Source organism: Balaenoptera musculus, chromosome 10, assembly GCF_009873245.2.
Source record: "Balaenoptera musculus isolate JJ_BM4_2016_0621 chromosome 10, mBalMus1.pri.v3, whole genome shotgun sequence".
NCBI lineage: Eukaryota > Metazoa > Chordata > Mammalia > Artiodactyla > Balaenopteridae > Balaenoptera > Balaenoptera musculus.
The window spans coordinates 38,222,902-38,245,358 of record NC_045794.1 but is presented as its reverse complement, the minus strand read 5'-3'; the positions used below and the strand labels follow the sequence as shown (position 1 = coordinate 38,245,358).

The following is a 22,457-nucleotide window of genomic DNA, read 5'->3' as shown; positions in this document are numbered from 1 at the left end:
TATTCATTCACTCACTCATTCACTGATTCATTGCTGGTCCCAGGCACAAGTTGACAGTTATCTAACACACATCGCATGGGCAATACAAAGCAGTAGAGGGGACCCAGGAGGCAGGGTTCCTATCTCAAGCAATTTCAGAGGCCAGCTGAAGAAACAACCTGTATGGATGAAAAGTTAAACGGCAGTGCAGGGGTTAACCGACACTTCGTTGGCAGCGCTGTCTATCAGAGGCGGCTGTGATGTGTTTCAAAGGCACACATGACAAATATCAAGAACTGAGTCCATAGGCAGGAGCGGAGGAGGAAGTCAGGCTTTGTGGAAGGGTGGATTTGCTCTGGGCCTGGAGGATGAGTAGGAGATGGACAGCTGATGAGTACAGGGAGGGCATTTCAGGCAGAGGACCAGCATGGGGCATGGCCGGCACAACCAGAAGTACCACCTGGGTACATCATAGTACACTGTGATAAACGGGGCAGGCGGCATGTCTGACTAACATGCCTAGGGTTGGCGGTGAGTGTGATGCTGAATGTCACGGATGCCCACAAACTTAAAAAAAAAAAAAAGCTTGGGAACCCAATTGCGGTACACAGCACACAAACCAGTGTGGGAGAAAACCACACATGGAGCCATTCTAAGACACACTCGATAAGAGGAGAGTACAGATTGACGCGGCTCACAAGTGATCAGATGTGGGCTGCCATCCTGGGGCACTCCCAGGTCACGGTGGGATGGAGGCTGGAGATCCAGCATCTTCAGGTGCCAGGGTCCCCTTGGTAAGTGACTCCAGGCCTCACCTGTGCTGGGCCAGCTGCAGGGCCCTTCCAGTCTCTGGTCCTGCACAGAAGTGACTTGGCCTTGGTTTCAGAGAGGACAAGGGTGGTGGTCTAGGCTGGTCTGGGCATACGTCTCCTTTAGTAGCCCCCTGGGTCAGCCTCTCCCGTAGCCTGTTGGTCCTCACAGATCCCTGACCCCCTTGGAAGCCCAGAGATGAGTGTGATCTACTTCAGACAGTGGCCTAACGCTGGGGCTTCTCTGTCCCCTGTCCCACCAGAAACCAGTGGGTTCCAAGAACAGTTTTCTAGCCCAGCCTGAACTTGCCAGTCCAGTATTAGCATGGCACCGGCCATAAAGTGAACACCAGTAAATATTTGCTGCTGGAATCCCCACTCCTCACACCACTGACAGCTGACAGCCTCCTGGACTCTTGCCCAGGCAGCTGCACCCTCTTCCCCACCCTCCAAACCTTGGCAGAGGCCGTAGCTGCAGCCTCTCCTCGCTTGCTGATGTGGAGGAGCCGCCTCCATTGGTGTCCTCATTGTGGGTATACTATCCACAAGCACCTGTTGCCAATTTCTCCCCACCTGGGTCTCGGGGACCCAGCCTCCTGGGATTCCCACGTTGCTGGCTGGCCCCCACGGTGGCTCCTTGGGAAGAAGAGCTTTCCATCAAGGGTGGAAAGCTGACAGGGTGACCTAACTGGGGGAGAACTTGGAAAGAGGAGCAACAGCATTGTCTGTCCAGGAAAAGAAAGCTGTCTGAAATACAGTTCAGTGCGTCTGTCTCTGTATACATACCTATGCGCATCGAAGTTTATGAGGCATCTTTGCGTGAATGTGTGGATGTGTGCTCCTATATTGGCCACGTGGATTTTTCCTACTGTCCTGTCGACTTTTGTCCATGTCAGCATGTCTCGGGGTTTGGGGTTTGGGAATCTGATCTGGGAAGGGGGGATGAGCAGCCCCGTGATCCCTCAGCACCAGAGGCCCTCCCATGGAGGCAGAGCGACGATTTAGTGTTGTTTAGGGCCTTGCAACATCATGTGAGATGTGGAACCAGGTGACCACGGAGGTCCCTTTAATTCCGATGAATCTGATTCCAGGCCACTTTGCATAGCAACCCAGACATAATTAAGTGGTTGTTGATGTGTTTTGAAGGTTGTTGTTTGAGGCACATCTCCCAACCTTTCTGTGTCTCAGTTTCCTCACCTGTAAAATGAGGGTAACAATAGTACCTATAAAGGGTTGCAGTGAGCGTGGAGGGGATAGCACGTAGGAAGCTCTTCGTGGGTGACACATGGTACGTGTTCAGTCAGTGCTGGTGGTCGTGGTGAAGGTCAACCTTCTGGTTGTTGTTGGAGGACCCCATCCAGGACACTTTGGTCCTCAGATGGCCCATCTGGCTCTGTGGGGTCAGTTTCAACTGTCTCCCCAGCTCCCAGCCTTGCTCCTGACCTAAAACTCCCCTGATGGAGGGAAGCGCTCCCACCCTTGAAACTCCATCCCATAGTCGGTTCAGCTGGACATCAGGGCAACCCTGGCCAGACCCCACTCCCACCCTGATAGGTTTGGCCTCACCCAGGGTCCCACCCTGGAAGGGACAGACCTTCCAGTCCCAAACTCGGAGGCACCATTGCTTCCTGCCCGGCCAGGGACACTCTCCTTTATTCCCTAAACTACCTGGGGTCCAGGATATGTCCCCGTGCTCCCCGTCCAGGGAGGGTGAGGATTCTGGCTGGCAGTGGCTCAACCTCCGCTTTCCGGTTATGCAAATGACACTTATGCAAACAAAGGGCTCCTACTCCCTTTAAGCGGGCTTCCTTCCTGGAGAAAACGGCGAGGCTCACTCCCCGTTGTGCTGGTGGAGTGAGTCCCTTGCAAGGTGGGGACGGCCCCACCTTGCAGCTGCCCACCCTGGGGGACCTGAAAATTAAAGTCTGAGAACTTGGAAGGGATCATTAGCTCCAACCCCATCGTTTCAAAGGTGGGAAAACTGAAGACGGGAGAGAGGAAGAAAGTTCCACTGTTAAAGAACACTGGTTGAGGAGGATGTGCTCACCCCAACTCCACCCCAGGAAAAATGACTGCAGCGTGCTCTCAATTGTTCATCAGTTTTGCCTTTTTCTATGAGACTTCTTTTTTGAGAGGCCTGAGAATCTCCATGCAGTGCTCTTTCTGGAAAGGGCATTTTATTTATTTATTTTTTAATATAAATTTATTTATTTATTTATTTATTTATTTTTGGCTGTGTTGGGTCTTCGTTTCTGTGCGAGGGCTTTCTCCAGTTGCGACGAGCGGGGGCCACTCTTCATCGCGTTGCGCGAGTCTCTCCCTGTCGCGGCCTCTCCCGTTGCGGAGCACAGGCTCCAGACGCGCAGGCTCAGTAGCTGTGGCTCACGGGCTTAGTTGCTCCGTGGCATGTGGGATCTTCCCAGACCAGGGCTCGAACCCGTGTCCCCTGCATTGGCAGGCAGATTCTCAACCACTGCGCCACCAGGGAAGCTGGAAAGGGCATTTTACTTAGAAGATTTTACCTTTATTAGGAGGGAAAACTTGGCAGCCCTACTTTGCTGCATCTCTGCTCCCAGACCTGGGAAGATGGGAGCCCTGAGAGCCTTGTCTCTCTCTGGGGAGGGGTCCCTGGGGGAGAGGAGTGTAAGAGGGATGAAGGGAGGAGAGAAATGATGGTCCTTTGGCTGCCTTTAAGAGGCCTCATAAACCTGGAGCCTGGGAGAACCTGAAAGAGGTAAAACCTGAGATGCTGACTCAGTAAAAGTTATAGGCCCGTTTGCGTGACATTTCAAGGGTGATGTGGCTATGTGTGGCTTGATGTAGTAGAACAGCACTTGTTTCTGACCTATGCCTCCTAGATCGCTCCTTCTGGTACCCCAAAGCTTGCTTAAGCACTTCCTGTTTGTCTAACACGTAATGACCATCTTACTATGTTCCTCATGCTGAGCACCTGGAATTCAAATATGGAGCCAGTTGAGGCCTTTGGAAGGTCAAGCCCCTGGCTTGCAGGTAGGTGGATGTTTGGAAGGCATCATCCAAAGATGAGCTCATGAGTTCTCCTAACTTGGACAGAGAACCCCCCAAACTAGACCCAAGTTGTTGTGCCTGCTTACATGACCTATTTTCTAGCTACAAACAGCTAGCATTACTTGTTCTAAACATCTGGCATTACCTGCCTGCTTAGTTACCTCGCCTCTGGCTTCAAACAGCTGTTGGGCCTACCCACTCTCCACCTCCTTCCTCCTGGAAGGATCTGGAGGCACCAGATCCACAAGTTCTGATGTCTTTAAAAGGATCAGCCTGGGCAACAAGGCTCATTTGGGAGCTGTGATATTCACGTCGACTCCAGTGAAAGTCCAGCAGCCACCCTTTTCGCCTCCAACTGGACACCATGCGGGCCTGTGTTCCCCTGATAGTGGCCGTGCTCTGTCGCCTGGCCTGGGCTGGTAAGTCACTACTGGTGGGGATGACAGGAGTCCTGCCGAGAGTTGGGGAACTTGGGAGAGTGTGAGGGTAGTGAGAAAAGAGAGAGCCAGCTCTGTCCTAAAGCCATGGACACCTTAGACCAGGCCTGGTCTGAGGCAAGGCGTTGCCTCTGGAGTGGATTGGGCTGTGTGAAGGGAGCTGCAGAGCTGATGGACCGATGTCATGGAAGCCCCTTCTCGACGACTTGGAAGATGAGCCCCAAGCAGCCCTTAGTCTAACCTGACTTTTGATCTCACCAAGGTTTTGTTTTCTGGGGCCACTGTATAGCATAAAGCTGGGCTGTGGCTGACTGGGTTTGAGTGGCCTGGTCGCCCTTGGTCACTTCCTCTGCTACCTGGGGGTGGGTGAGTTGTCTGGGTGGGACCTTTCCCTGGGTAAAGGCTTAGGAGGAGGGCAGGCTCTGGGGAAACTGGAAGAGCCCCTGACCAGGAGGCAGGTCTTGTGGTCAGAGGAATCAGTCTTGTCCCGTGTTAGAGGACCTAAAGCAGAGAAGGGTCCTGGCCCCCAGGTACTAGCGATGCAGGGACAGGACCTGTGGCTAAGGATGGGAACATTTTCCTGTTCAGCAGCTGGCAGATGCGGACGCTGGTGTGTTAATTAGTGGTTACTGGGTGAGTAGGGATAGTGCCAAGGGAGGGGCTGAGCTGAGGGATGTGGGGGGAATCCTCTGCCCAAGGAGAAAGAATCCCACCCAGGTTTTTCCTACATAGGACTGTCATAAGGGTGAAATAAGATAACGTACAAGAAGCACCCTACATGGAGTGAGATCTCAATAAACTGGGTCTTTGATTATGATTGTGCTTATAAAGATAAATACATGTAAAATAATTTATAATATTTATAAGTATATTTAGAACATATTAATTATATTAATATAGCAAGTATTTATTTATATAAAATAATTATATAAATATAAAATTTACTCTTGGAATCATTTCCAGTCAGGTTGTGGATAAGGAGACCCCTAACAGGATTCCTAAATGGAAAACGTTTGGAGGGGAAAGCCATTCCCAGGCCTCCCACGCTGGATGGGATCGTGTACCCCCTCTCCAGCACACACGGCAGAGAGCTGGGCCCCGGGTGGTGCAGAGCTCTTGGTAGGGAGTGAGGGAGGGTGTGAGAGCCTCTAGCTTACTGTGAAGGAGTGGTGTGGGGTTGAGGCATTCCAGTCTCAGGAGAGGAGAGCAACTGGAGACATTTGATCCTTGGGGGACATCCCTGAGGGCAGAGGCCAAGGTGGTTTCAGAAGGGCAGATGGAGCCCTTGCCCCTGGGGCTGGTGGTCTGATCCTGCTGTGGGATTGATGGGGAAGAGAGGGTCCAGTGGGTGATGCCTCCTTCTTTCCTAAAGTGGGAGGAAGAGGCTCGGTTCTTGCCTGTCCTGTCCCAACATCTCAGAACTTAGATGCAAGAGTATGAATAGCATGGGAGCCAATCTTAGGTCCCTGGTTGTTTCAAGTGAATTGAAGCAGGAATCTGGTCCTGGTAGTGAATCTTCTTGGTTGGCTAGGTGTCCATAGAAACAGCATCTGAGGCCCCCAGAGAAGCACAGATGTAGGAGTCCCCAACCATCAGAGGGGCTGAGGGCTGGCATATGGGGACACCCAGGTTTGGGACCAAGTTTCTTGGTGGGCAGTGTGGTCAGGGACTTGGCGTTGAGGCATACTGAAGTGGTGGAGCGTACGGAGAAATTTAGCATTTCGTGTGGGGATGGGGGGTGGTGATAATCTCTTCCCGGGGAATGGAGAGGGTACCTCTGTCCAGGAGAAGAAAGGCCAAAATGGAGTAAGGCAGAAAGAGAGAGTCAGAGAGATGGGGCAGAGAATTACTGGAGCCGTGATTCAGGCGCCTGGCTGGTGAGCAAGGCGCACACAGTGTTTGTATGAACCGGAGGTACCGGGTGGGATCGCTGGAGCGAGTAGTCAGGGTGACACTCTGACATTCACCTGAGTGTCCCCAGAACAGCACGGGGAGGTACCTATGAGGAGAAGTCCCTCCCACTCCTCCCCTCCCCCCTCAAATCCCAAGGTCCTCTTGAAGCACATGGTGAGGTTTACAGGGAAGTGTGAAGGACCCCTGGCCTGGGGTTCCTACTGGAGACAAAGTTCTTGCACAGAGATGAAAAAGTCCACTCAGCCAGGGCCAGTGGGGCGGTGTCCTCTTGAGCACTACAGAGCTGACTATTCACTTGCAGCCCTTCTCGACTGGTGCCAGCTGCTGGAATGGAGTGAATTCCTTCCTTGGACTCTGCTGACCTGGCCCATTAAGAACGTTGCCCTGATTTGTCTGAATTCTCTCCCTTTGGACTCTGGGTGTACTGCCAGGCTGACTGAGCAGGCAGCTGACACAGCCTTCCTCCTGGGCTGAAAACTTCTCCTTAAGGTCTTTGCATTTGGGTTCCCAGGGAGCATCATTTAAGATTCAGGGGGAGTTCCCCTGGGCTTGGAGGGACAAGTGGCCTTGGGCCTGGTCTCTTTTAGGGACAATCCACTGGATCTGCCTTTCTGGCCACATGGGAAGCCCTTTACACAGTGTGAAGTTGCCTCAGGACCTGGGTTAATCTTGACGCGACGCCTCTTTGTTGTAAAGAACACAGACTCATAGCGAAGAGGTCAGCTAGAAACTGTCAGCAACATAAATGCGCTGACACCCCAGCCCAAGCGATGGCCCAGCTGAAACCCAGGGAGGGAGTCAGCTAGATTGAGTATGTAGACAGGGAAGAGTGCTCCAGCCAGTCTGGACACTTGCCACCTTGAAGATGGGCATGAAATCCTGACCGTTTATTTATCTGACATCTAAGTGGTGCTACTATGTGTCATGCAGTGTCCTAAGTGCTTTACAAAAATGAACTCATTTAATTCTTACGACTAGGCTATGAGATGGGCTCCATTATTATCACACTTTTACAGAGAAGGAAACTGAGGCACAGAAGGTCAAATAACTTGCCCAAGATCACGTAGCTAGAAAGCAGAAGAACGAGAATTCTGGCCTCGAGCAGTTTGGTGCCAGAGTCCGGGTTCTTGGTCTCTCTGCTGTGCCACCCTCATTAGCGCAGTATAAACCCTAATCCCAGAATCCAAACCAGTGACTAAACCCATATCTCTCTATCTCTCCACCTCCACCCCAATGCAGGCTAAATTTCGATGCTATACCTGTGTGGAATCACAACCAGGACCAAACCCCAAATCTAATCTAAGGCAAAATCGGGATTATTTCTCCTCTCCTAGTCCTGACATATTCCTCAACCCTGCAGTTTTAAACCTATTCCCATTCCTTACCCAAACAGCAACCCAAAATTGTTATTTTACCAATAATTAACTCAAGCCCAAGTCCTAACTTTAGCTCTTTTTTTTTTTTTTTTTTAATTTTTTATTTTATTTGTTTATTTATTTATGGCTGTGTTGGGTCTTCATTTCTGTGCGAGGGCTTTCTCTAATTGCGGCAAGTGGGGGCCACTCTTCATCGCGGTGCGCGGGCCTCTCGCTATCGCGGCCTCTCTTGTTGCGGAGCACAGGCTCCAGACGCGCAGGCTCAGTGGCTCACAGGCCTATTTGCTCCGCGGCACGTGGGATCTTCCCAGACCAAGGCTCGAACCCGTGTCCCCCTGCATTGGCAGGCAGATTCTCAACCACTGCGCCACCAGGGAAGCCCCTAACTTTAGTTCTTAATCTAAACCTAATCCACCCCAACCCGGGCCCCAGTTAGGTTTCAGTTTCTTCATTCATACAAATTCCAGTGTTAACTGTGACTCTTGACTCTGATCTTGACATTCTCCGTAACCCACAGCCTGACCCTAAACCCAGTACCCGCTAAATCCAAACCTCAGGAACCTCAAATGGAAACAAAGGCTCTGTTATCACCCTTAAAGCCCAGAGTGAAAGGAAAGAGTACCCAGCCAGCTGTCGCCCTGGCTCACCCCCTCCGCTGTCTTTGCTGTGGCGAGCTTGTTTTTTTAGGAGTGCTGGTGGGTTTGTACCGTTTCTTTCAAAATTTCTTGTCTTGTGCCCCTTGTGACCGAAAACTGCCTTCTGCAAGCCATTTGGCTGGGGTAAGGGATGTGGTCTGTGGTTACGTAACAGATCTTATTCCAAAGTCCAATTCTCACCCACACCCACCTCATTCCCCACCCTGAGCTAAACTAATCCAAACTAGAAGAGACAGAAAGACGTGACACAGGGGGGAAGAGGGTGCAGAGGAGACCAAACGAAGGGGAGGGAAGAACAAAGAAGCAGAAGACATAAAAGGGACAGGATGAGAGGCAGAAGTCAGAGGGGAGAAGGCAGGTGGGATCATTGGAGCGAAGGTGACTCACCATCCTCTATGTGACAGCTGAATGGTGCCCTCTGGGCTATGCCCAGCCCACAGACCTCTTTCTTCGGTCTGTCCGAATTTTTTAAAATTGGAAACTTTCACATAAAAATGAAGGCTTCTTTTGAAAAACTGGAGGCTCTGGCAACACGGAGCCTGCATCTCAACATGGCAACAATTGGCTGGAGCTGCTAGTGGCTGCCAGTTTCAGGCAGGGCATCGTTCCCAAGTTTGTCACCGTCCCCACCTCTTTCTACTGCCTCCCTGCTTCTTGACTCGTTTGTGTTACAGGTCTAGCCGCAAGTGGCACCTGACGTTGTGATCCTGGTCTATATTATTAGTCAGTGGGTGGCGGGTGGCGGGTGGTGGGGACGAGGCTTATGCTGTGTATGGGAGGCTGTGCACGTACCTCTCCCTGGCAGCTATCAATGACCTTCCCCGCCAGGTGGGGCCCCTGCCCATGTCTGTGAACCCTCCTGCAGAGGGTGCCTCGATGAGGAGAGTAGGATCCCCGTAGAGCTAAGTTTGTGACCTTTACTGCCCATAGGCCAAACGGAGTCATGCGCATCTCGCTGTCATGAGAAATTTGACCGGGATGCTGCTTGTCAGTGTGACCGTCGGTGTCCCTGGCACGGGGACTGCTGTGAAGACTATGAGCGCCTGTGTACAGGTGAGGTTCCTTGTGGGATGAAGGGTCTAGGAGGCACGGCAGGCCAGGCCATGACCATATCTAGCCTGCCTGAGGGGCTGCTGGCCAGGGCATCCAGCCGTCCAGAGCAGGGTTCCAGACTGATGGCTGGGCTCAAAGGGCCCAAACAAGGACCCTGACGAGCAGAGCAGGGGTCAGGGCTTTGGCCACAACTCGTCCTGGGTATTCTAGGATGTCTCCAACATGAGACCCCGACTTCAAATAAAGTAGATGTCATTTACCTGGAATATCTGTCTGAACTACCAGGATTAATAATATCTGGAAAATTTAAGTAATTCCAAAAAAAAGCAAAAGGATGAAAATAGCATTTTAGCATGTGTTACATTACCAATTACCATTTGCAAACGTAAAGAAATGGTAGTGAACTTTCCCAACTTGCATGCCACCAGGAAGACCGCATGGCATCAGTAACTGTCACAATTCATACTCTTCCTATCGCGTGTTGCACGTCTCTGACCCGTCATTCCCAGGCCAGAGGTTAAATGGGACATGCATCACCCACAAAAGCCAGTTGTTCTTCTGCTACTCCAACTACACAGTTTTAAATTTGAAAAACTCATTTTAAATAATTCTCTTGTTTGGATACTTCCAATATTTTAGACTCCCAGATAAATGGTCTTCTGCTTTGTGACATGAAGCCTTGCTAAGTTCACTGTCAAACCATGTGCCCCATGGTAGGTAACCACCAGCAAGACCACTGCATATGGTTGTGCAGGTTGTGCACTGCACAAGGGCCCCTGGTTGAGAAGGTGAGTTGGACCAGAGTTGAATTTGTATGCTTCTCGCTAAGCCATGTGTCTTGGTGAAGAGCCGTGTCTGCTGAGAAAGGAGTACCTTTTCCTAATTTGCCCAAAAGTGGTTTCTGCTGGCCCAGCAATGTGCCCTCAGAGCTGCTTCCACCCAAAGGAACGCTGATTCAATTTACACAAAAAACACCACACATACTAGCAGTTCTGCTCATCAGACCCAGGCAGGAAAACCCAGGCCCAGAGCTCAGTGCCAGAATCAGAGCCAACCCCCCTTCTTTTTTTTTAAATTAATTTTTATTGGAGTATAGCTGATTTACAATGTTGTGTTAGTTTCTGCTGTACAGTAAAGTGAATCAGTTATACATATACATACATCCACTCTTTTTTAGATTCTATCCCCCTATAGGTCATTACAGAGTATTGAGTAGAGTTCCCTGTGCTATACAGGAGGTTCTTATTATTGATAGTTATCTATTTTATATATAGTAGTTGTATAGGTCAATCCCAATCTTCCAATTTATCCCTTCTCCCCTTCCCGCTTGGTAACCATAAGTTTGTTTTCTACGTGCCGACCCCTCTTCTGCTGCCCTGTGCCCCACGTGGCAGACACACGGAGGCCTGTGCACCTTGGACAATCAGGCTGGCATTTCAAGATAGAGACGATACTCAGCCTAGCAGCTATTTCATCACTGTCTCTGATGTGCAACTCAGAATCCTTTTCCCATGGAAAAAATATTATAAATGATGGTTGAGACTCTAGATAAGCTCACAAAGGTCTATTTAGCATAAACGGTGGCTGAGTTAAGAACCCTGTGGATTGTCAGCACTTAAAACACAGCCTGGCAGAAAGCAAATGATCAGGAGATGTTTGTTGACTGAATGAATAACCTGCCCCACGGTTCTGATGGTAAGAACACGATACTATCTGGTGACCGCGCTGACAGACTCTGAAGCACTTTGTAATAGTGTTGGGTTCGGGGGGTGGTGGTGTAGGGGTAGAATTTATTCCACTCTGTGATGAGAGAGGAGCTCAGAGTCCCCAGCAACATTCATTCCCTCCTCTTCCTCCCCAGCCCCGCTCCACCCTTCTCTGCCCAGAGCCAAGGTTGCAGTCACTCAGCTTGCAGGCAAGGGAATGGGCCAGCAATAGGAATGTGCTTTTCTGAATGCGCCTAATTCCCAAATGCAGCCTTTGTGGCCATTGTCAAGTGTAATTGTGAAGAAAGAGGGAATTTGGTATCTCAGGAAACAGTTCTTATTCCATGAGGCCTGGGAGGAGTTCACCCTTGACTCTGGGAGTTATTAGAGATAAGGGATGTTCCTAAGTGAGGGTCTTGTCATTTGGAGAGTTCAAGCCTATCCATCTATCAGTTTACATTAAATAAAAGTCATCCCAACCTCAGAGTTTTCAGCCCAGAAGAGACCACCTCCTGCCCACCACCTCCCCTTTCTACAGATGAGCACACTGGGTACCAGAAGGGTAAACGGTGAGGAAGGCTGTCGCCTGGGGATGTTCTTTCACTTCTGTGAACAGTTTCCAATCCCCCTGTCTTACATTTTCAGATTTTCTCCTCCTTCACCTGGTACTTGTTCAATGTACCCTCGCCCCTGTTTCGGATTTTCTTCCACTGCACATGTTTGTCCCCGAAGCTGGGAGGACTGAGAATCAGTGCTACAGGGGAGGGGCCCTTTGGGGATGTTTGGTGACTTGACTTCTCTGACCTACAGCTGATGAGGACCCCAGAGAGCCAGAGCCATTCCTGGAGCTGGAAGAAGAGACGGAGGGGGCCCCGGCTAGCGGTGAGGCTGCCTCCCCAGAGGGGGCCCGTCGGGATAAAGATGAGGGACATGGGAGGATGACAAGGAGGGGGCGGCCATGTGTGCGGCCACAGGCCCAGGCCGAAGCCAGATGGGACCCCAAATCCAGCACCTGGAGGTGGTGAGAGGGGCTTGCTGGACTCTTGGGGTCTGGGAGGGAGGAAGCCCCAGGGCCTCAGTGACCTGGGGGGTCGGCAGGAAAGAGTCCGAGGCCTGCTGAGAGGGAGAGGGAAGGGGAAGAGATTTTATTTTTAGAGAGGGAAGATTATAAAAACAACAGGCCAGCAAGTAGAGTTCGGCACCAGAAAGGACTTCCTGACTGTGAAGGGTGTGCACCAATTAGGCTTGTTTGTTTTCCTTCCCTGGAGTTCTTTAATAGGAAGCATCAGGAAAGCAAGGCTGGGGGGGGCGGGGGGAGGGGTTCATGGAGTGGGCACGGCCTGGCCGCTGCGAGGAGCGACCCCTAGAGGTCAGCCCAGGACACACCTCCCCTCTGTCCTCTCAGACTTGTACGCGGCACCCAACTCCTGCCAGGGCCGCTGCCTGGAAGCCTTCGACAAGCACCACCTATGCCACTGCAACGCCCGCTGCCCAGAGTTTGGAAACTGCTGCGAGGATTTCGAGAGCCTGTGTGGCCATGGTCAGTCTCCTGCTCCCTTTAGCATAGCCCCAGAGGCAGAGGAACTCTCTAGAGCAATAGTTCTCCCGGTGTGGTCCCTGGACCAGCACCATGAGCATCACCTGGGAATTTATTAGAAATGGAGACTCTAGGGCCCACCCCGGACCCATCGAATCAGAAACTCTGGGGGTGGGGCCCACCAATCTGTTTTCACAAGCCCTCCAGACAATTTCGATGCATGCCAAAGTGTGAGAAACTTCCTAGGGGCAGGGGGCAGTGTGGGTATTTCGCGGACATTCTGTGGGCAAGGCCATGTGCCGAGCTTAAGGATCCTTTAGGCCCCTAGGCCCCTGCCCTGCAATCACTAGGGCGCCTGACTAGAGCCCCTCTCCCCCGCTGCTGGCTTCTGGAAGGTGCCCAGGAGGGGATGCACACAGACAGCTGCTTGCCCCCTGGCCTCCCTCGGGCTCTGAAATATCCCTCCCCCAATTCCTCCCAGAGGGCTTCTCCCACATCAGCGATGCCATAACCAAGGAGGAACTGCAGAGCACCTCTGAGAAGATCTATAGGGCAGACACCAACAAAGCCCAGAAGGCAGACATTGTTCTCAATAGCCAAAACTGCATCTCGCCCTCGGAGACCAGCGACCAAGTAGACCGCTGCCCAGAGCCGTGAGTTCCCTTCGAGCCTCTTCCTGCAGTCTCTCCCCCAGCTTTGCTCTCTTTGGTGCCTCAGCTCTTTTCTCTTCGAGGCAGGCAGGACCAAAGGGAGAGGGAAAAAACAGGTCTCCAGAGACAGATAAAGCCATCTGAGGACATGTGGGGATCCACTGGGGAGGGTTTCTGGGACTGGCTGGGCTGAGAATACAACTGACCTTCCAAGAGATGAAGTGGCAGAAAAGAGGGACCTCATGCGTTGTCCCCAAGAGTATGTGAGGTCCCCACTCTGCCTCTGAACCCAACCCTCTCAGGCCTGCCCCTGCAGCTGGAAGTTCTGGAGGGGTTTCTGCTCCGCGTGCAGGCCTCTCACTGGGCCTCCCTCTACCTCCCCCAGGCTCTTCACGTATGTCAATGAGAAGCTCTTCTCCAAGCCGACCTACGCCGCCTTCATCAACCTCCTCAACAACTACCAGCGGGCCACGGGCCACGGGGAGCACTTCACAGCCCAGCAGCTGGCTGAGCAGGACACCTTCCTCAGAGAGGCCATGAAGACAGCCGTCATGAAGGAACTCTACGGCTTCCTCCACCAGCAGAGTGAGTGAGGCCGTGAGGCCTCCCCCAGGCCCCGAGAGAGAGGGAGGCCCTGCTGAGGACGCGTTGTGCCCGCAGCGGGCCAGGCACCCCTGGGGGCTCCACGGTGGGCAGGTTAAGAGAGCAGGTGGGGACTAGGTGGAGGCCAGGGTACCTCTGGGAGGGGACAGAGAGGAGCCCAGAAGAGACCACAGACCCAAGCAGGAGCTGAAAAATCCTCTGTCCGGCTTCGAAGTCAACCCATCTTTTGACCTAATCTTAGCCGCCTGGTTTACCCCCCACTTGCTGCTTCAGTCTCTGGGTTCTCCGCAGGCCGTCATCCCGCTCCCCCCCACCCCCCAGGGCACTCCTCTGCCACCTGAGTTGATCCCAGACTCAGCACCACTTTGCAGGCACGTAGGGTCCCTGCCCCTGCTCGCTCATCGGGCACTAAGTCCAGGAAGGAGGCCGGCCCATTCCACAGTTTTGCTGGGGAAACAGCAACAGAAAATCAACAAAGGTTCAGAGGGGCACGTTACACCGGGAAGGGTTCTGGTTGGAGAGACTCCAGATACAAATACATGTGAATCAGACCAAAAAAGGTTTGCGCCGCAGGACTTCTTGGCATGCGGTGTGTTTGTTAGTGTCCTCCAGATTCCTTTCCTGAACTCCGGGCAGCTGGGCCTTGCCTGGGGGTGGTTCCGTCCCGGTCATCCCTTGCTGGCCGTGGGATCGCCTCTGCTCGGAGCCGTTGCATTCCATCCTCCGGTGGCCCCGTTAAGAGTTAGTAACACTGTGTTTAGGTAAAGCCGGTGACACACAAGCAAGCCCTGTGAAGAGGGCGCGATCCTGCACCGCCCCCTGGTGTTCTCTTTGTAGTAAACGCATGAGAGGATCTTGGAGGTGGAGACTGAGCCCTACCTAGTCCAGGCTGTTCCACTACCCACCCGGTCTTCATCTCTCTCCCTGTCCAAATCCCACTTATCCTTAAAGTTCTAGCTCACATGCCACCTCATTTTTGAAGCTGCACTTGCTGCAGCTCACAGCTGGCTTTCAGAGTCTCTTCAGAGGTCAAGGGTTTGGAGTGTGTCCTAAAATAGCCTTGGGCCAGAGAGACTTGGTTTCACTTGCTAATGACGCATGTGATCCCGGGCCGTTTGACCCTCAGACCCCATCTGAACCTTGTCTCTGCAATGGGGTCTTGGGGGATTCATGCATGTAAAGCACTCAGTGGAAAGCCTGGCACCGGTAAGTTGTAGCCATTCAGATTGTGAAGGTGTTCTCTGTTATATCGTGTGTTCTTAGTCTTGTTTTCCAACTGTGTGGTTTTTAAAAAATATTTATTTATTGTATTTTATTTTTATTTTTGGCTGCGTGGGGTCTTAGTTGCGGCATGCGGGCCCTTCGTTGAGGTGCGCGGGCTTCTCTCTAGTTGTGGCGTGTGGGCTCAGTAGTTGCCCCTTGGCATGTGGGATCTTGGTTCCCTGACCGGGGATCGAACCCCCCATCCCCTGCATTGGAAGGCGGATTCTTAACCACTGGACCACCATGGAAGTCCCCCAACTGTGTTTTAAATCCTTGAAAGGAGGGAACATGCCTGGTATCTCTTTTGTGTCCTCTACACACAATTCTGGGCAGTGAACCATTGACAGTTGATAGCTCCCTAATTCAGATCCCCAGCTCTGACATTCCCCTGCCTGTCTAACTGGCATCTACTCAGAACTTAGTGTAAAGGGAACTCATGGTTCCCACCTCTTCCTCCAGACCTGCTCCTTCCTCATCTTCCCCATCTCATAAATGACCCCATAATTCATCCAGTTGCTCAGGCCCAAAGCCCAGAGGTTATATTTGATTCTTCTCTTTACCTCACCACTCCCAACCTCCATCTCCTCCACCAGGAACGCCTGGTACCAACCTGACGTGAAGAATCAACGTGAGGACTGAAGGCACTCAAACAGTGCCAGGCACACAGAACACACTCAGTAAATCTGAACTATTTTTGTTATTATTAAGGTTTGACTGAGCTCCAGCCTTCTTTGCATGGGCCCTCAGCTCTTTAAACACCAAACTCAAGGTGTCCTGGAGCCTTTGCACTTGCTGTTCCTTCTACGTGGAAGGCTCTTTCCCCCAGGTCTTTGCACGGCTGCCTCCTTACCCTTCAGGTCTCTGATCAGTGCTACCTTCTGAGAGAGGCCTTTCTAGAAAAGCTCCTACCCGAACCCCACCTCCAGGCATCATGGGATAATCTGCTTTATTTTCTTCACAGCACTTATCTGAAATCATACTGTTTATTGTTTATTTGTTTATTATCTGTCTCCTCCACTGGAATATAAACTATAAAGACAGGAATCTTGTCCTTGTGATTCCCTGATGAATCCTCAGCCTTTAGATCTGGGCCTGGCACAAAACAGGTGCCCCATAGAATCTATGGCATAGATAACTGCTGAGTGAACAACTGACTACATTTGTTGGCTGAACCCACCTGTCTCTTGTCACGCTGGAGCAGGTGGCCCTTCCTTGCTTTCTAGGACCTGGCTCTGCCTTCCCCTCTCCTCAGTCCTCTGTGTTCCTCTCCCCAGACCGCTACAGCACAGAACAGGAGTTCGTCAACGACTTGAAAAACATGTGGTTTGGGCTGTATGCAAGAGGCAAAGAAGAGAGGGACTCAGGTGGCTTTGAACATGTCTTCTCAGGTGGGATTACTCTGCTTGGGAAGAAAGAGTTGGAGGAATGAAGAGAGATGCTTCCCTCAGGCGCAGGGCAGCACCAGCACTGATGAATCAGCAGTCAAGCCAGCTCGCAGGGCAGGGCACGTCTACTCCCCGGCCAAGAGGGAGGGGACTGAGGGGCCATTTTGGAGGACCAGTTTCTTCTGGAGTATCGGAGGGAGAAAGAAGCCCAGATACCGGGGCTCCCTAGGTGCACACATAAGAAGGGAGATGTGTTTGAGGCCTGTCTACCTCTCAATGGTCCTCTGCTTCCAGGCCTTGGTCAGTTGCTTCCTAAGGAGGCCATGATCTTTTTCTGCACTGCCCCACCCCGTAAAGCTCCCACCCAGTCTGGCTTGCTCCTAGGGAAATGGCTAGAGGAGTATCTCAGATTGGCCCTGGGTCAGCAGGGAGAAGGAACTCTCCCAAGGGCTTCAGCTGAAATGGGAGGTGTGTGTGTGTGTTGGGGGGGGGGGGTGGGTGGGTGGAGCTTTCTGAGGTGAGAGTTAGGGACGTGAGGGACTCCGGGAAGTTGGGGTGGACATTCTAGGAATCAGAGACTGGAGAAGGGGTACAGTCTTGGCACAGGAGTGGGGAAAGAGGTCGGAGGGGAGGCCCAGATCACCCACCTTGATCTGTTTATTACAGGTGAAATCAAAAAAGGCAAGGTCACTGGCTTCCATAACTGGATCCAATTCTACATGCAGGAGAAGGAGGGCCTCGTGGACTATTACAGTCACATCTGTGACGGGCGTGTGAGTACTGAGTGCTGACCCCGTGGGCTGGAAAAGCCTGGTCAGTACCCAGACGTCCCGTCCTCGTTCTGAATTCCAAACAGGCAGACTTGTCTCCCACCCTGACCCTCTTGGCAGCCTAACGGGGATCGTGAATAGGACTTCCCTATTTGCTGGAAAGAGGGTTTAGCCAGCCAGGACGCTTCCAAACAGTGAAGGCTCCCGAGCTGCAGGGGGCAGGCGGCAGAGGGCATCCTCTCTGGATGGGAGAGTGTGGGCAGGGGAGAATCCTTAGAGGGGAAAACCAAAGATCTGAATTTCCTTAGAATGTGGTGTCAGCTGAAGCTTCAGTCTGGCTAGTCTGAGTTAAACTTCTTACATTTTTATAAAAAAAGGAAACCTTTGCTGCCCTGATCCTGGAAATAATTTGGCGGCAATAAACTGTCCTTCTCTTCCGCGTGTGAGGGCCACAGGGAACGGTTATGTCCCTGCTCCCCTGGCATCGGGCACGTGGGTGCCGACTGTGGCCTTCCTGGGAGATGCGAGCTGGCGGCTCCAGAGAGAGGGTTTGAGCAGGACTCAGACATCCTAGCAGGGCAGACTGCACCCTCTGTCGATTTAAAGAATCCAGTCTCCCCAGAAAGCTCACACAGGCCCCCACGGGCCCTCGACAAATCCTAGCCAACCCTCTGTGCGACTCTGCACTGTGGCACTCACCAGACCCCCTTTGCCGCCCTTCTCTCCGCAGTGGGATTCTCACCCCCATGTGCTGGCCTTGCAGTTCAGCTGGGACGGCTACTACAAGGAAGTGAGTTCAACTTTCATCGGCAGCAGCCCCGAGTTTGAGTTTGCACTTTATTCCCTGTGCTTCATCGTCAGGCCAGGCAAAGTGTAAGTCCTGGTGGCTCAGGGGGGCTTGGACAAGTCACTGTTCTGGGCCTCGGTTTTCTGTCTTGGAACGTGAAGCTGTTGATCGGATCAGTCGTGTCGCTGCCAACCTTCATCCCAGCGGCAGAACCACATCCCCTCCCTCCTCCAAGTGCAATCGCACGCAGGAGCTTAATACACAGAACAGCTAGAAATGGAGCTGCCCTGGGGCTGCAAGCCTCTCTATTTGGCCCCTGAGGCTGTTTGGGGGAACCCTGGAGCCCCAGAGGGTACAGTTAGAAACCACTGGCCCTCATCTTCTCTAACATTTGAGGGCTCTGGGTCCAACCACTTCTGAAACCCTAAGCAGACATTTCATTTCTGGGGGTTTCAGCTCTGGAATTGGATTTGAGAATATTCCTGTAGGAAAGATGAGGAGCAGTATTCTCTAAGAAGACAGAAAATAAGACAGATTTTGAAAGGGCCCTCTTGCACGTGGGGAGCCAGAGGCAGAGGCTGAAGCAAGCTGTGGCAGCTCCCTCAGAGGCTAAGACAGGGTGGAACCCTTCTGCGTGGGCTGAACTTGATCCTTCCAGCTTGGGGACGGAGGTGGAGTGAAGCAGGTCCCTATGATTTGCTGATCTTTCCCCACAGGTGCCAGTTAAGCCTGAGTGGACATCCCTTGGCCATCCAGACCTATACCTGGGACAAGTCAACCTACGGAAATGGCAAGAAGTACATCGCCACAGCCTACGTGGTGTCTTCTACCCAATAGAGCTTCGAGCTAGAAAGGGGCATGAGGGCAGTGAGAGCTCTAGTCGGACTGAGATTCTATTTGCTCTGCGCTGGAGGGGGAGGGAATGGAGGAGACTGGGAGGGACTCCCCAATCCAGAAACGCCCATATGAGAAAGAGAGAAAAGATACAAATTAGAGAAACAGTCAAATCTTTGTCCTCCAGTATTTTGGAAAAAGAAAGTGGGGACCCTCAATAGCTCTTTGCCCTGCTGGGAGGTGGAACCGTGAATAAGTCCTTGAGGTCTCCAGGCCTCATGTTTCCTTTTAATGCAAAGGGAAGGGGGGTTGGTGAGAAGGCAAACCTGATGACATTCTTACGGTGAAGATGTTTTCAATTGTTCTTAGGAAGAATGGCTGATAGAAATTCAAGGTTACCCTAATGGCTGTTATTGTACACAGCTCTGCAAACTGTAATCACCCCCATACTGGGGCCTCAAAGAAATCAGGCTATGGAGATCAAGGGTGGGTATTTGGTCTTTTCTAGGGTTAGAGCCTCTCAGAACAGGGTCTGCGAGAGGGTAACGGCTGATGCAGTGAGTAGGCCGGAGCGGCAGTGGACTTCTCCAGGCCTGATTTTTTGTAGTCAGCTAGGTAACTGCAACAAGAAACTTCCTAATTGTGGATATTTAGTGCAGTTACAGAGCTGTATTTTGATTCCAAATAGTTTGTAAAAGAGTTTCCCTCATAGGAGGAAGATTTTGCATCAGAAGAAGAAAGGAACCTATAGCTTGGTGTCACTAACATAATTATTTTAAGTCTAATTCAGCAGCCATAATTTGCATAAGCTCTTAGGATGGAAGACAGGGAGACTGGGGCTCCCTATTCCAACTCAATTATGCCTTTCTCCCCTAATCACATTGGGAACCAGATGCTGTCCCACAGGGCAAGGCTTGAACTATGCTTTAGAGTCTTGAGTCTCAAGTCATTTAAGAAAGCTTGAAATGTGTCTCTTCTTTGCATATGGCCCCCCCTCAACTGTCTGTCTCCCAGCCTTTTCCGTGCAGCAGAGCTGGGAGTGATGCTTCTGGCTTTAGTGGCTCTTTGGGATGACCTGGAGGATGTGGTATCTTGGTAAAGTTCCTGACTCACCTAGTCTCTCTAGCTAAGATGGGTGGAGAATTCACCTGGTGGACTTGTAACGTGAAGGGTGGAAGGAGAGCCCTTCCCGCTTCTGGTTCCACATATAAGGAACCTGGAAGTCACCATTCCATCCTAACAAGTAAAAACTGAACAGGGTGAAAAACCAACAATTCTTCTTGGATCTGTAAGACAGGGGAGAACACAGGCAAACTGCTGCCCTCAAGACTGGAAAGACAGGTGAATGTAGGAAGACACAGAAACCAGTGCTGGGGTAGAAAAACCTGAACTGTAATTGATAATTGCTGGAGGTTCAGTACAGTTGACTCTGAGAGTTAAAAACTCCAGGGGGCCCAGTCACAGGGTGCCTGCACAATGTTGTGAAATTTACCTCCAGGAGCCCTCAGCCTTCCAGCACAGGTGTGAGAAAAGAAACCATTTTGAAATACTCCAGAGCATTCTGTCCTTCTTAACAAAGTCTGCCCTGAAGGGAAGCTAGTTAGCCAGAGCCTAAGCTGCTGGGGTATCGTCAGAGCCTAACTGACAGGAAGGGAGAGACCCAACTCTGGCCTTCCACGTAGGAGAAGAGAATTACCCAACTCCAGTCCCCTTCTAGCCATCCTCTCCACACAAGCGGGGAGAAACACTTGTGAAGTTCACAGTACGAGGCGTAGGCTGCCTGAAGGACAGACCTACAGAGGACTACAGAATGCTTTCCCTCCCCTCACACCTCACCACCCCATTATTAAAGGCCTATTTACAGCACTTTCTTTTACTGGTACATTGTGTCTGGCTATCAAGAAAAAACTGTTACCCCAAAACGGGGTTCCCCTTTTGGTGGGTGTCGAGCCAAAAGACAACCAAGCCAAAGATTGGAAGGAAGAAGGATTTATCACTTGCAGCCAGTCAGGAGAATACTGGGGATCTTTCCCAAAGCAGTGTCACCCCAAACAGCAAAACTGGGGAAGCGTTAAGCTAAGCGTCCGTGCATATTCATGGAGGGGCTTGGGCTGTGTGACAGAGTCCGAGCCTTAGCTGACTGAAGTCATGAGGGTCAGAAAAGGTCAACAACATCGTCCCTCAGTTTCCAGCTGATCTGGTGGTTGAGCTCTTCAGGCTAATCTTTACCACTGAAACAGAACCGGGAGTTTTTACCACTGATCTTTGCTATCTTTTTTTTTTTTTTTTTCCTGATCTTTGCTATTGTTACTTCTCTTGCCTGATAACAGTCCTTTGTTTCTGCATTCTTTTGTTCCCTTAAGGTCATTAAATACTCAGACCTGTTCAAGGGAAAGCACGGTGGCCAGGCTTAGATTACAGAATGGCTTAGGCCCCAAGTGGCTTCTCTTCTGTCAAGAAAGCCATGCCTGGTTCTCTTTCTCTGGGGACTCCCTACCCTATCTGCTTGCATACCGAAAGGCAAAAAACACAATTTGAAGAGATAGAGCAAATAATCAGAACCAGACATGGCAGGAATGTTGTAATGATCATACTAGGGATTTAAAACAACTATGATTCATATGCTAAGGGCTTTAAGGGATAAAGTAGATGGCATGCAAGAACAGATGGGCAATGTAAGCAAAGAGATGGATGTTCTAAGAAACAATTATTGGGCTGCACCCTGCAGGCCTGCAAGCCCTGTACTTGCCCAGCCTGAAGGCTGAGGAAAGAGCCCAGAGCCAAGGACAGAGACATCAATGGCTTAGTGGATAGGGGGATCTTACATGTCTGAAGCAAGGTCCTGGAGCAACACCCCGCTCTGTGCAGCAGGTGGCAGGCAGCAGTATTCACTACCATGGGGGTGGGTGGGTAGAGGAGAGGGAGGTTACCGGTGATAGAGGGAATTGACCTCAGCACGCCCCTCACTGCCCCTCTATGGTGGCAACACTAGTATGATGGGGAAACTATCATAGTGGAGACATTGTGATCTAAAGGTTAGAACAATCACTAGCTGGGACCTGGGGCAAGTAGCAGGCATTTACCGATTAGGCTCTATGATTAAGAGGGAAGGTCAGTTATGTGAGTAGCGTGTAGGCAAGGCAGGGACTGGTTGAACAGGGATGTACAGAGAGCAAGAGAACAGTCATCTTGGGTGGCCTGATCATACAACAATCAAAAAGAAATGTTAGAGATAAAAAACACTGTAATAGAGATGAAGAATACCTTTGATGGGCTTATTAGTACACTGGACTGCTGAGGAAAGATTCTCTGTACTTGAGGATAGTTCGATAGAATCCTGAAAAACCAAAAGGCAAAGAGAACAAAGACTAAGAAAAACAGAACATTCCAAGTACTGAGGGACAACAACAAAAGGTGTAACATATACATAATGGGAATACCAGGAGAAGAAGGGGCAAAAGGAACAGAAGAGATATACTTAAGAAAAACATTTTTTTTTTCTCGAAGGATATTTATTTATTTATTTATTTATGGCTGCATTGGGTCTTCGTTGCTGCGCGCGGGATTTCTCTAGTTGCGTTAAGCGGGGGCTACTCTCTGTCACGGTGCGCGGGCTTCTCGTTGCAGTGGCCTCTCTTGTTGCGGAGCATGGGCTCTAGGCATGCGGGCTT

The 22,457-nt window shown here is 51.2% G+C and overlaps 1 protein-coding gene across 10 annotated transcripts; it reads left to right on the top strand.

Moving 5' to 3' along the window:
* The first annotated feature begins 4,095 nt into the window (after positions 1–4,095).
* On the top strand, positions 4,096–21,094 carry ENDOU (endonuclease, poly(U) specific). 10 transcript variants are annotated; one of them, XM_036865029.1, is made up of 10 exons: positions 4,096–4,234; positions 9,129–9,251; positions 11,768–11,839; positions 12,363–12,497; positions 12,976–13,147; positions 13,530–13,729; positions 16,234–16,398; positions 17,062–17,168; positions 17,896–17,955; positions 18,669–21,094. In XM_036865029.1, the coding sequence occupies exons 1-10, from the start codon at positions 4,180–4,182 to the stop codon at positions 19,005–19,007; spliced, it is 1,428 nt and encodes a 475-aa protein (XP_036720924.1). In that variant the 5' UTR covers positions 4,096–4,179; the 3' UTR covers positions 19,008–21,094. The 10 variants fall into 10 exon arrangements, with proteins under 10 accessions (XP_036720924.1, XP_036720925.1, XP_036720930.1 ...); XM_036865030.1 differs by having other exon boundaries at positions 16,285–16,398; positions 18,669–21,092; XM_036865035.1 differs by having other exon boundaries at positions 16,285–16,398; positions 17,896–18,038; positions 18,669–19,752.
* Positions 21,095–22,457: the final 1,363 nt, after the last annotated feature.